The following is a 14791-nucleotide window of genomic DNA, read 5'->3' on the forward strand; positions in this document are numbered from 1 at the left end:
GATTGATGCCACTATACACGGAAAGGGGATCCCTGGTGAACTGTTCACCCTGCAGTCTAGCGATGAATGATCGGAGTGAAATTTAAAAATCGCCATGACTGATAAGATCTGCTATGTGAGTTGCTGGAATCTGTGATTTCCTGTGCCCACTGTATAAAACTTGACTAGCAACATATCAAATGATTTTATCTGTCATTGAGGAATTTCCTTTTTCTTTTCAAGTGATGTGCATTAATAAGATTTTTTTTTTCAGCTAATATATATATATATAAATATATATATATATATATATATATATATATATATATATATATATATATATATATAGAGAGAGAGAGAGAGAGAGAGAGAGAGAGAGAGAGAGAGAGAGCGCATTATTTCAGTGGTGACTTTACATTGAAGAGAGGGAGAGAGACGACGGTAGAGAGAGAGTGGGCTCTATTTTATATCCGATCACTATAATGTGGTGAAACAAAACCAAATTTAATCTCATTTGTACAGTGATTAATAACCAGTAATCTAAGCATCGTTTTCTTTTTTGTCAATAACCGGAACCCTGTTTCTCTCGTTTCGTTATACCTCCTCGTTGTTTTTGTGCCTTTCTGTTATAGTGAGTGACGCTGGGGGCGCGGCTTCAATAGACGCGCAAGGAGTGGCTTATTGATCAGCATGGCTATTGGCTGCCACCGCGTCAGGGGGCGGGACTACAACTCCACAAAACAGACAAACCGCGCTCCGGCACTTCAGTCAAGTCTTGAGTCACTGTATAGTGAGCAACTCAGATTGTGGTTTTTCTCATCCATAAGCTCTTCAATAACCCCGGAGAACACTAAGATGGATTTGGTGTATGTGTTGTGCTTGGTGCTGAGCATCTGCGCCTGCTTCACGTCAGCGGACAGACACAGCGTCTACTGGAACAGCTCTAACCCCAAGTAAGTGTTGCTCTGCACCTTCCTAACTGTGTCCAGCGAATTCATTATAAAGGCGCCTGTGCACAGCGTAGCTTTTTGTTCAATCCACACAAGCAGCAGCAGGACATCTCGGTGACTTGGCTCACCACTATATTTAACTTCGGACTGCCGGGAATAAATAGACGAACCAACTTGACCAGCTCTGCACTGCATCTGAATTATGCTGTTGCAACTGTTTGTGAAGTGATGGATAGTGCGTGAGTCAGAGAGGGAAAATAAAGATGATTCTTTCGACTTGAGGTCAGAAATGTAATCCGAACCGACCACTTAGTGGGATCAATGAATCTTGACAGACGCGCAACCTCTCCGCGCGATTTATGGAGCTTTTAGCAGCGACCACTATATGCGATACTATGGCGTTAGAAGCTGAGGATTCACGAGGTCCTGGTCTCATCCTGGGTCGATCTTTCAAGTCCTCCTGATGACTTTAGCTCCCGGTAATTGGCCTTTAACTAAGACAATAGACTCGTGGAAAACAAAAGAGGGACACGGCAGACCTTCTAATTGGATAAAGAGGCGAATGGAAAAGTTCGGCTGTGATTTTGTCACCATTAATAATTGCGTGAGTCAGTAATGATTGACCCACCTGAGCCATACCTGACTCACCAGACGGGGGAGGTAGTCATGTGTGATCCAGGTGAAACGGCCAGGTGAGTGGTAAAAGCGCTGTTTTCAGTCAAATCTCAGTCAGATGACGCTGTCATATGAAAACACATGAGTTTAATGACTGTGATGAAGCTATCATCCTGGTTCTGCTTTTCTAATTCAGCCTTTGTCTTAACTCTTTCTCTTTCTCTCACTTCTTTAGATTGTGGTTACTAACTTGACTTGAATCAGCCTGTCATCAAACACCCACCAATAGTCAATATCAAAGCTTTCTGGCACGAAAAGTAGCTCAAGGTCGACTTCCTTCACCTTCTGACGACAAACAATTTACTGACAGTCTCTGAGAGGGTTTGCGTAATTTCGACCCGTCCGCCGACCAGCTTCCCTCCGTTCACACTGACCAGAAAAGAATAGTGTTTTCCATGTGTAGCACATGTCCACCTCGCTCCTGATCCAGATCCACCATGAGATTGAATGTTGCACAACCGCATGACAACAAATAATAGAGTTACACTAATCCACTTTTAGAGCCAGACCCAGGTTTGTGCAGACACACACCTCACTGCCCAAACACACAGATGAGTTCAGTTTATCTTCCTTTCGGGCGCTTGGATCGAAGAACCTCCTTGCTTGCCCGTCCTCATGAGAGTCCTTGAGGAAAAAAATAATCGAAAGACATCTTCTTTACCTTGACAAGAATCCAGATAAAAAATGATTATGAAGACACGGCCATCTGACCCCACTGCCTGAGTCATATTTTTCTTCCACATTTCTCTCTTATCTCTTCACTCCTCTGCATAGCTCCCTCCCCCCCCCTCCTCCCTTTCACTTATCTCTCCCTCAGATTCAAGTCCCATCAATAGAAAATGTGTACACTCATAATAGTAACATAGAAATAGGTGAGAGGAGCTGAGAAGCATTTCATGACAGGGGGTTGTATTGTGAGTAATGTGAACTGGGGTCAGTCAATATCATGTCACTCTCACTACCCCTCCCCATGATCAACCTGCTCAGCAGAAGACCTGATCCATCAGCGGGCCGTGACACCAGCAGGCTGTAGATAATTGATGCTAATTGATTCCTGCTCTGATTGTAAGCAGCGGTGATTCGTCTGCGGACAGTGAGCAGATGGCACACGTCCTTCCTGTCGTGTTGGGAGGTGCACAGATTGAAGCTTAGATGTCCTCCAGAGTGTCTGATACCCGGCGCTGTTTGTGTTCTTTGCGCGACAGGTGGTGAAACAAGCGCGTAGTTTTCCGCCGGTGTGGACTTTATGAGCTCGTAGACGTGAGAGATTCAGAAGTTATTTATTTTAGTTGCGCGTGTGCCGGGAGTGGCTGTTACCGTCGGCCGATACAAGCGTGACTCACACTTCCAGACACTGGGGGCAACAGGGAGAAAAGAGGGGTTAATATTAGCCGCAGACAACATTCCACTACACTGTTACTAAAACCAACTGTGTCAGCTGTGTCTGTCCTCCTTACTACCTGTCTAGCTCCCCCTCAGGCATGCGCTGACAAAAACACACTGGATTGACTTCATGATGGAGCGGACACCGGAATAAACAGACGTCCATGATGTTTGATATCTAGTCTCCTGGCTTGAGTAACACAATATTGAGCTTGCTCAGTCCTGGCAGTGGCTGTCGCGGGCCTGTCTAGACAAGCTCAGGCAGCTATGACTTTAGGGGTGAAGGTGGTCAACACAGCAAGCGCCGCCCACTTTCCTATCAGACATTTTAAACATTCAGTTCTCTCTCTCTCTCCTCTCCTCTCAGTGTCATCCCCCTCCCTTCCATACCCTGATGTCCGGTCTGCTTGTTGCCCTTTAATCCACAGAGAACAAGAACACACACACACTAACACAGATTACAGACTATGTGTAATCTGGCAATCTGACCCAAAGACACAAAACCCTCTATTGATGGATATTTATTATTAGATAGTAATCCAATGATGTAAGACCTGTCAAATTATGACCTTTGGAGTGTCTACGTGACCATCAACGTGTTATAAAGTGATATGCCGGGCTATTGCGAGCAAGAGTGACTCGAATTGCTGTTTAAATTACCACCAAGTCAACCCTGACACGAGTACAACTTAAGAGAAAACAAACCCACACAAAAACAGCAGAAGTTAGTTTCACACTGGCTAGTTAAACACCTATACAATAGCAACTCTTTCTATCTTCCATTTGCTTCCTTATCAGCAGCCCAGACTTCCTCCCCCCTCCTTCTCTTTCTCACAGACCTTCCTCTGTCTCTGCCTGTGGCGTTCCACTGGAGGTGGACGGATCACCTCCCCTAAAAACCGAGAGTTATCGTACTATGTGTGGGCAAGCATGCCTGCGTCTCCGCGCAGGGCTCATTCATGGCATTGTGCAAATACCTGCCGTGGCTGTGCGCTCGTAAGCGCCCCCCTCAACTGACAGAATTAGCAACACACTGACTTGTCCTAAAGTGTTAATGGGATTTTGGAAAGAAAACGTACGCAGAGAGAGCGCAATCGAACACAGAGATTAACTTTCAATGACCCCCACGTATTAAACCTGCCATGATGCCATTTGGCCTCTGTCTATTCATCACAAACGGAACGCAAGAAAGAAGTGAAAGCATTTAAAGGCCAGAGAGGAGGAGTAGAGGTCCCGCCGCAGGGTGAGGGAAGGGTGAACCGGGAAAGGGATTTTTGTTTGGGAAATGAAGAGATCTGGTATATTAAGTCCAACTTAAAAAAAGGGGATGGGATGTGGGGGATGGGAACGTTTTGGGAGAATAAAAGGGAAGCAGACGGAGAGAGGAGAGGGTGGACAGTGATGGATGACGGGAGGGGATTCAATCGATACGGTAAAGTTTCCAATGAAGGGGGATACATTTTGCTGGATGTTAAACTTTTAAAAACTGCGTTTCTGCTGTGGAAGTGATGCGAAAGTAATGTTTTGAGTCATTTTCGGGAGAGCTATGTCAGGTGAGTAAATAATTAAAGGTAGCTGCAGCGAGGGTAGTTGAAATCTATTGTGCCCTCTGGATAAATTGCCTCCGGGTTTTTGGTTTGAAACAGACAGAGAAGAAATAGAGGTCAATTACACTTGAGCAGAGTTTCGGGCTGGTGAGCAGCTAACACCATTAGAACTGCTGACAGCTCTTTAGCTGCTGCGAACAGAGGCGCCAACCTTTAATACAGCCACAAATTAATCGGGTTTTAAGTCGAGCCATCAAGCTTGTGTGCAACTGGAAATGTGATGAGTGAGCTTGCTGAGCCATCCGCACCCCCCGCCCCCTGTTGTGACATTCCTGCGTCTGCACACTTACTACTGGTTACCTGCAGCACAAATGGTAGCAGTGGTCATAATGGAGAGGGGGGGGGGTGCATCTGTTTAGTGTTTTTCGACGGTGCTGACGACTTCGTACAAGTGTGTGCGAAAGACTGTCTTGGCTGCTGACTCAGTTGCTGGTGTGAGACTTTGCAACCCTGAACTCTGAACCTGTGACCTGGCTTGTCAGTTGTGCAGTGAAAGCACCAGGGTCAGTGGTTTGACCAGAGCCGGGCCCCGGGGACTAATGGGGACGACGTTAGGATTGCTAAAATTCGGGGAGGGGGGAAGGAGTTCATGGGGAGCATTTCGATCAGAGTTTCATATCTGGATATATATATCACTAATAAGTTGTAAACTAATTGCTAGAAACGGATTGAAGTCTCAAATTTTTGGTGTTTTGTTGAATAAACAGGTTCCAGTTTAGTTAAAATCATGTCTCTCTTAGATTTCGAGCCGAAAAACTATTGCTTGTGCTGAAGGTCAGCGCTTCATCTCCCAGTTTGAGGTTTATTTCTTCCTTTAAAAGTCACAGAAGTACCTCAAGGAAGTGTGGTATGTTGTAACTAACTGTATTTATCACTGAACAAACCTTAAGGTTGAGTCGATTGACTTCTTCTATTCGCTCTGCAGGATACTTTCGCCGTTATATTGCTTTACAGCACTGTATGAAGTGTACTTTGTAGCTTCTCAGGCTAATATTTAACCCTGTGGATCAGGTCAAGCTTTGGGACCCACCTTCACCCTGAATGACGAGAGAAACATTCAAGAACACAATATAATAATTCAATTTAAACCCACAGGAAGCAGCTTCAAGACCCACTTGTGAGTCCTGATCCACCACTTAAGAACCACTGCTTTACTTCCTATGATTCCTTTACTCGCTGACGTAAATGCTGCAGTAGCTCCGTGGTGAGAAATGACCTGCTCATGTGTACGAGCAGAACGAGAGAAACACCTTCAACCTTGGCTGTTTACACACACCTCCATCACTTTCAAGGAAGCTGTGCACGCATTCACAGGAGGCTCCGGTAGGCCTCGACAAACAGATGTGCTCATGGGCCCGGGGCGCGAGACGCCCTGAATGAGGGTCTTCAGAGACTCGCTCTCCCTTCAAAACAAGCGCACACACACAGGAAGAAATCACAACGAGGCGAGCACACACCTGGCTCTCGCGTACAACACCGATACCACCTTATTGTGACTCTCACTCTCCTGAGAACTGTCAGTCAGAGGCGAGGCAGGACGTAATGATGAGTGGGGGGGTGCAGAAGTTTGCCGGCTTTGATGGGAGAGGCACAGCTAAAGATATGAGAAATGATATTGCAGCACTTGAAAGCCCTGCAGAGGGTTAAGGTAGGAGCTGGAGGAGGCCATGTAACCTTCAGGCATTTTGTCTTTGGGGCTTTTGGGAGGGAGAGGGTATAATTACACCCTATTCATACGCAGTCCCCTCCCTTTCTTGAGAACACATTGGCCCCAGACCCCTAACAGCTTTTAATTAGCCCGAGCAATGGACAGCGGAGGAGGAGGAGGGGAGCGAGAGGCAGGGAGGGCGGGATTTCTTTAACGCATGAATATGGGCTGTCAATGAGATTTGCAACAGAATCTTTTTTTTTTATCCTTTTGTGGAGCGCGGTTGTCATGCAAATAAATAAAGAACACAAAGAGGAGCGCCACATAGAACTCGGCCGGAGCCACCTTTTTCTCTTTAAAGGTTCCAAGATAGCAGAGAGTTATCTGGCCAATTACGCTGCTACAGATGTTTTCTTTCCCTTTTGTGACACTCTCGCCCTTGTAAACACACAAACAAAGGCAGAAGTGTACACACGCAGCGCACGCACAAAGACTCTTTTCTAGAGAGTGAGAGCACTGCTTGCTAGTGGAGGGTGGTGATCTGCTTATTAGCCTGGATAACAAGAGCAGAGCTGTGCTCCACTAACAAAGCATGTTTTGACAGGTAGCCCCAGCCAACACACCCTCACACACACACACACATGCTGCACAACAGGCAGGAATTAGGGGTTAGAGGCTCATGTTTGGAGCCAGCGTGTCTGTGACTTGACCAGGGGGTCCTAACAGGAGCCACAACAACAAGAGGTGGTGGTGGTGGAGGGGGGGTCACGGTCACCACGTCCTGCACTTTGAAGCTGCTACACACATAAACAATGGGGAAGACAGCACTGGGGCTGCTGTGTCGTCACTCGTGCTCCTTGCCAAACGGCACAAGCACTCACAAGTTGTCATTCAATTTAAGCCCAGATCAAATTTGCAGATTAGAGCCTGTTGCCTCTCGAGTGTGTAATCAGAGTAACCTGCAATTACCTGCAGCTTCTGAAACATGTACGAGCCGCACTCACCTGCATCCAAGAGGAGCTAGAGAGCAGCGTCGAACTCATAAAGCTTGAGACGTCAGGATGTTTAATCCAAACAAGACGCGTCCATGCTTTTAGCTAGGAGGGAGTCTGGGTGTCTGCAAAGGATGAAAAAATGGACGCCATATACCAGCGTAATCTAGCGGCCAAGATACGGTCAACAATTGGATGTTTATGTTTTTCCAAGCAACATGTAGTGGAGACGGTGAGGCTTGACAAGAGCCATAAAACTAAATGAAGGGTGAGGATAAAAAGACCGAAGTGGAGCGACAGTCTGACTGTCTCACCCTCCCACTCCTGTCTGTCTCTTTGATGAAATCTCGGTGAAATTTGGAGACTGATAGAGACCTCAAATTAAGGCAGACAACAATAATGGAGCGAGGTCCAGGTGCAGTCTAGCGGGAGCTCCCCCTAGAGAAAAAAAGATTCTGGAGGCCGTTTCAAACAGAACTAGTCAGATGGGTCTAGTGGACGAGCAGAGGAGGTGAAAAACACTGCGGGGGCTGAGCTGTCATTTAGAATCACGTCTGCGTGTGAGCAGGTGAGAAGTGGATCTCTGCTGAAGGCAACGTGGGCAGGCGGCGGGGGGGAGCAAAGTGAACAGGTCCAGCCTGATGAAGCTCCTTTTAATTCAGACTCAGTGACTAGTTCGAACAGGCCAGCAGAGCAACGTCAACAACAGCACGTGTCACCTGGAGAGCTTCCTCCTCGCTGGCTGATACAAGCACCAGAGATGAGTAATCGGCTCTGCCAGTGAGAATAACACAATATTTCAGCTGACGTCAAGAAAACTGTCATATGCGCACGTGTAACATTGAAATACACAATGTAAACTGCTTATATCAAAGCGAGCCTCAAGTGGTCATGCATGTTTTGTTCATTTCAGTAACCACTTTCTCTCTCTGCAGCTTCCTGTGGGATGACTACACGGTGGAAGTTCGTATCAACGACTATCTGGACATCATCTGCCCCCACTACGCCCACGGCGAGGTGTCACAGCATGCTGCTGAGCGCTATGTGCTGTACATGGTGGAGAAGGAGGACTATGACGTCTGCAAGCCTCACTCCTTCGACCAGCTGAGGTGGGAGTGCTCCAGGCCCTTTGCTCAACATGCGCCAGAAAAATTCTCCGAAAAGTTCCAGCGCTTCACTCCATTCACTTTGGGAAAAGAGTTCAGACAAGGAGAGAGCTACTACTACATCTGTAAGTATTCTGTGATAGCCAGGTTGTTATTGCACGGTGGGGTCACATATACTCAGAGTACTCTGTCGTTCTACAGCAAAGCCGATGCATCATCACGGCCAGGATTGTCTCCGTCTGAAAGTGGACGTGGCCGGCCATAAAGGATCTGGGAAGACTCTGGTGGACAAATCCAAAGCTGAGGAGACAGGAAAAACCTTCGAGCTCGGCAAAGGGAAGTTCCCCGCGGCGGGAGGGGTCCACAATCCCTCCAACAGGCTCCCTGCAGGTGAGAATCTTTCCCACCGGGACAGATGGTCACAGCAAAACTTCAGCTCTGTTTACCGTCATCTGAACGATGAAACCTAATGCAGCTCCCCTCTCTTTCCTCAGATGACCCGACTGTGATGGAGCCGAAGGTTCAGAGGAGCATCGGCAGCTCAGGATCGCAGCTGGTCTCCCTCTCGCTCTTCCTCACACTTGCCCTGGTGTTGTTAGCGCACGTGCTTCACTAAAGCATCGGTGGGACCCAAGGCTGGCCTCGGGTGGACATTCACAGACTTTTTTATAAAGTGCTCGAGTGTGTTTTGGAGTGAATGAGGGGCGTGGATCGCTCCTAAGAAGAAAAAAAGGACCTCAAAGACTTTTTTTGTAACTTAATGATGAGAATTCTCATGTTGACCATTGAAACGCACAAATGACTCTCTGTCATTATGCCGGAAAGCAAACTGAAGGAAGGTGGATCTGAAATAGCACCGGCGCATCTATGAAAGTACATTTTTCAAGTAGGTTACGTTCACATTAAAGCTCTTTTTTTCCCTCCCAAGACGTTTTGTAAAAACATTTTTATTGCTCATACAAGTCCATTTGTCATCATACTTTCCACTTTACCACTAATTTATTTTTGACTTATATTACAGCTGATATCAACTCTTAAAGCACACTGAGCTAAATCAGCTCAAGCTATGGCTGACAGTGACAAATATGAAAAAACAATTACAAGTCTAAGTTTTAATGTGAACGTTTCCTCTCAGAGGTTTCCAGAGAAGCTTTGTGTTTTTCTGTGTGAAATTGTTGACAGCTACTGCCAAAGTGAATTAGAGCCCATGAAATTAATGTGATGCCGAACGGGACTACACTTTCAATACAAACACTGCTGTGATCTGAACATCAAATTGAGCACAAAGTCATTATTCAGTATTTGATACATTTGCTTATAAGAGTGTAAATCAATCAGAATCATGAGTGACGCTGATAAAGCCACTAACACGCTGATGAAAACATATAATGATGGAATGGATGTTAACCTCACTTGTGTTGTTTGAATCTACTGACTGGACCATGTAACGGTACACTGGTTGATGTTTTCAGATGTGGTCCAACATTGTCAAACGTCATACCTAACAGTTTGACCTTTCTACTCATGCTTGTGTCATTGTATAAATGTAAATATGTATATTTGTAAATAGAGAGAAGTTATGAGAAACTCTTGTTTTAAAGATTCTTGAGAATTCAAATGTGAAGTAATAAACTTTTGTCTGTTTTATAAAACACTTTTGAGTTGTTACCTTGTTCGTGTCCAAAAACACAAGTACAGTTTTTCAGGAATTTATTTCTGCAACAATCGAAACCAACTACAAAATATCCAGGTGGCTTGTTGTTGTGCAAAGTTGCGGTAAAGTAGTGACTCGAAAAATGTTTAGAAACAAAAAAATTCTATAAAATATATACAGTATTTTATAAAACGATTGTACATAAAAGCAATTTAAAAATGAAACATGATTATTTACACAACGTACAGAATGAAAAATGGGGTTGAAGTAGTGTTTTGTGGGTTGGAAAGGCAAATTTTAAACATTATTTGGAAAAGAAATGCACATGTAGAAGGACGCTGTAAGACGATACAGTCAAAACATCAAACAATTCTAAATATTAATGGAATATGGAATTCCAAGGCTAGAACAAGCAGCAGGGGTTGGTGCCAGACGTCGGTCTGTGCCGGGGAAGAATGAGCTCAACCAAAAGGCAAGGCTTTGTCACCCCCATCCAGACAGGTTTATTGGTGGATGGCGGAGTTGTATAGGTTTTAAAGGTGGTACTTAGGGGTTTTATAATGAATTTATCGCATTTCAATGATATCACACTGATGAGTATTGAAATTAAATTGGTATACATTAGTTTCAACATCAGGCTGCATGAAGTACAATGCCATTTAGTCTGCTTTATCATGGATGGTGCTCTGTAAAACATTTCTGGGGAAAGAAAAGCAAATGAAATATTTTTCTCCAGACCTCTTTAAACAAAAAGCTTTTGTTGAAACAGATTTGGAATGGAATGAATTCCTCATGTCGGAGAATTTTAATAGATGTTTAGGCAGTTATTCATCAACTGCTGGGTGACATCTCCCGGGCCACAGTCACCACTCTTGCTTCTCTCACCCTTTCGTCTTCGCCCTCTCTGTCTTTCATCCCTTGTGCCACAGTTTGTTCTGGCTTAAATTTCACAGACTGAAAACCAAACAGCACACACTAAAGGGGGATCATGAAGGGGCTTGATAGCGGTGTCATGACGGCCAGAGGGGACTAGCAAGCGGGTGTGAACGTGTCACTCTCAGCTTCTCACTTCACGTTCTCGCATTTTCTCCTCTGCTGGCCTCTCCTTTTGCTATTCTGTACATCCTCATGGTGGAAAACCTGAATTGCGACCCACACAGAGGTATGTTGGAAAGGAGCTCGGCAAACAACCCTTCAAACCTCAGAGCTGGCTAAAAACTGTCAAAAGTCTCCACCCGTTGTTAAACCACCCGGCATACATTGAAATCCAGAACGTCAAAAATCTGATGTTTGTTTTTCCATAATCACGTCATACCTTAAATTCACTGCGGATGATCTCACACTCTGGAATCTTGTGCAATCTAACACCCGTGTTAACATATTGTAGGTCAACACAGGGCGGCCTTCCACTGTGCTCCGGTGATCTTTACAGCTGGTTTGAGGTGATCTCATTTGGAGAAACAAGGAAATGTATGCACAGTGTAAACATCAGATACAACAGTAAACACGAGAGAACCTTTAACATGGTCATTTGTTATTTGGTTTTCAGGAATATAGCTAAGGTCCAGTACACTCTGGATTTAATCATAATACATCATATTAAAAGATAAAATAATACGATTCAATCTGAGTATTTGTTTGTGTTTTTAAGCGATAATTAAAATGTACTCAGTAGTACTTAGTACTACTTCTTATATTTAGAAAACTGAATTCTATACAAGACAAGCAAGGCAGCATGGACCTTGAAGCCCATACTGTATAGTCCATGTCACAAAGAGTGTCATGACCTGACTGGAACAGCAGGTCACACAACCCAGTAGACAGCAAGGATGAAAGTGGCTGTGAGAAAGACGGAAGAGGCCACAGGATCCAGGTGGTCACCCAGTATAAGTACCAGATGAACTCGGCTCATACGCCGCAACCACAGATGTCACACTATCATTTGAATATATGTTTAATTTAATCTCGAATAGAGGCAAAATTTCACATCTTCAACCTAGACAGGTCTCAAGACCACTTTTTCACGGTCTCAGTCTCGCCTCAGACTTGTCTCATTCTCGGACTGAGCATCTTGAGATTTCTAAAGCCAACTGTCATAATTGGTAAAAGAAGGATTCTGATTGGGTTCAGTTTTGTGGTGGTCTTTTTTTTTTTACAGTATCAGGCGGCTCAACTTTGTTGCAACCAAACAGGAGGATTCCCAAACACCAATAAGGTGTTTGTTCCCTTGGTTCATTTGGTTTCCTCATATACATACTGTCTTGTTCTTATCTCCAAATATCTTGGTCTCGCCTTGGTCTCGATACTCTCCAGTCTCTATGTTGTCTTGGTCTCTGGCTTGATGTGATCTTGACTACAACACCAGTTAAACCTCTCATTGGTGTCCACACTACAGCGCACAAACTTAAAACAAAAAGGGAATTCAAACAGTGGGAAGTGGCTGAGCTACCAATGACTTCAGTACAGATGGAGATGCATTCATTTCGCACATTGTATGGGTATAACTTCAGGATTTAAGAATGAATTGTTGTCACTCCTGTTTCATTTTTCATCTTTCATTTTTTCTCAATGTGGCACCGAAGGCAAAGGAAGCTGTCTCTGCCAAGGTTGAGGCCAAGTCAACTGCTCTTTTGTGTTTTGAGCACAGGACTTCTCCAACCTTCCATCGGCCCCGGGTCTCCGCAGATAGGCCAAGTATCCATGCAAGAGTGCTCTTCACAGGAACATGTTGACTTACTATGCCATGAATCAAGTTCCCCTTGACAACAGTGTCCACCATGAAGAAGACTGAGGACAACAACACCCTTGTGTTCATCGTGGATGTCAATGAAAACAAACACCAGGTCTAACAAGTGGTGAAGAAGCTGTATGACATTGTGGCCAAAGTTAACACACAACAATCTAGCACTACGTTACGATACATGTTTGGCGACATCTAAACTGCAGCAGAAGAGACGTGTAGAAAAATAAATATTTGTACAATGAAAAGATCCTTTTATAAAAATAGAATTAGTGTTTGCATACATAAATCTTTTGTGTGATTTTACATTTTATTTTGGTTATTTTATTCTGCTTATAATAATGACTGATAAAGTCATAAAATCATAACAAATACATTTGGAATTATTGAGCTTGAGGAACTGAATGATCTAATTTGCTGTTGGGAAACATAACAGGAAAATGTGTTCCTGAAGCAACAGAAACTACACTAAACGCTAGCAGAGATGTAATAATCGGTGCCTTACCTTATAAAGGACTTTAAATACTGTATGTACAGCATGCACATACCCTTGGTAAAAGCACATTTAAACTTAAAAAGAAAATGAGATCGATTCAGAAAAGTATGTCTTGTCGCATCTTGCATCACATTGTCTGATCCTCGTGATACATTTTCCAATGGTGTTATTGAAATCTTTTCAAGTTATTATGCAGACAACAACTGCATAAACATAACCTGCTGATCTTGATCTAAACTTATAGTATTATCATTATATATTTTTTAATTCCTATACTGGGAATCAGATTTGTTACTGATGCTGCTAATATTTATCATGCATTGTATGTTTCTTCGAGAGAAAGGCAGCGGCAGTGTAATACAAGCATAAAAACAACTGTCAAAACCATTTGAGAGCAGCAGAACCAAATTCGATAATGAAAAGATCAAATACGTATGAGGGGGGTAGAACCGCTCAACTCGCTGCGTCATTACAGAAATGCCACCAAACGCCAACAAACAGGAAATGTCAATTGGATGCAAACTTGTAAAAGATTGAGTCTAGAGAAATGTAATGGGAAGCGAGAACATCAGACACCAGAGACAGTGAAAGGTCAAATCTAAGTACTCGGAAAGGAAAGTGAAAGAAGGTTGGTGGAGAAAACTCATTCTATCTGCTGCGAGACAACAGCTCATCCGAGAGGAACCCAGCGGAACATTTAATGTGTCTGAACTTTGCTGAAAATCAACATTGTTGGAGTCAAAGAGGGGAACTGTGCGAAAGGTCAGTGTTGTCAGCGATACCTTCGAGGGAATAGCTCTCAAACAACACCGTTCCAATTGTGCTTATCTTGCTTCATCTTGAGGCCTGATGAGGAGACACAGGTAACTATAGCTGGCCTTTAGGGCCTCCACAAGGAAAGGACTCTAGTTCATCTCCCAAAGGCTTACAAGGTTTTGAAGAAATATTCCTGCTCCATCCAAGCTTTGGAAAAACATCAGCTATGGCTGTGTTACATTAATCTTCCAAACAGAAGCCGAACACCTTATTTTGTCCCTTCAGGGAACCTGTATGAGTTGGCTTTTTTATATTTTAGAATTACCAGCTGCTCCATGCCAAAATAAATACAACATCATAGATACATATTGAGACAGCAGCGCTGCCATTTGAATAACATTTTTTAATTTGGCTAGAACATTTGGTTAGTATTCTCAGTATTTGCATATACATCACACACCCATATTAGAATAGTTTCAACTGCTCTTGCGCAAAGTAAAAAGTGCGTACATTTATGAATTTATTCAGTGAACTCTCTTTCACCAGTTGTTCATACTCTATGCTGCACTATGTAACCACTTTTTGTTTTGTTTTTTTGTTTTGACTCTTCTACTCTATTCAGATTTTTGCTCCTTGGCTTTATATTGAAGCGTCACGTGTGCATAGTAAAGAAAATAAATCAATTCAAAAGCATTGTGTCGCTCTTCTCGCATCCATCCTCTGCTGTTGTCGGTACGTCAACTTGTACGTCGCACGTTTTCCCACGTCATTGGATTTAACATACCCCGCCTCTTTAGTTTCTAGC

The 14791-nt window shown here is 43.9% G+C and overlaps 1 protein-coding gene across 1 annotated transcript; it reads left to right on the forward strand.

Moving 5' to 3' along the window:
- Positions 1–762: 762 nt before the first annotated feature.
- efna1b (ephrin-A1b) lies at positions 763–9956 on the forward strand. Its single transcript, XM_053844045.1, has 4 exons — positions 763–932; positions 8170–8465; positions 8542–8730; positions 8835–9956. Exons 1-4 carry the CDS (start codon positions 835–837, stop codon positions 8954–8956), a joined length of 705 nt encoding a protein of 234 aa, XP_053700020.1. The 5' UTR covers positions 763–834; the 3' UTR covers positions 8957–9956.
- Positions 9957–14791: the final 4835 nt, after the last annotated feature.

This window comes from Synchiropus splendidus, chromosome 15 (genome assembly GCF_027744825.2).
Source record: "Synchiropus splendidus isolate RoL2022-P1 chromosome 15, RoL_Sspl_1.0, whole genome shotgun sequence".
In the NCBI taxonomy this organism is placed as follows: domain Eukaryota; kingdom Metazoa; phylum Chordata; class Actinopteri; order Syngnathiformes; family Callionymidae; genus Synchiropus; species Synchiropus splendidus.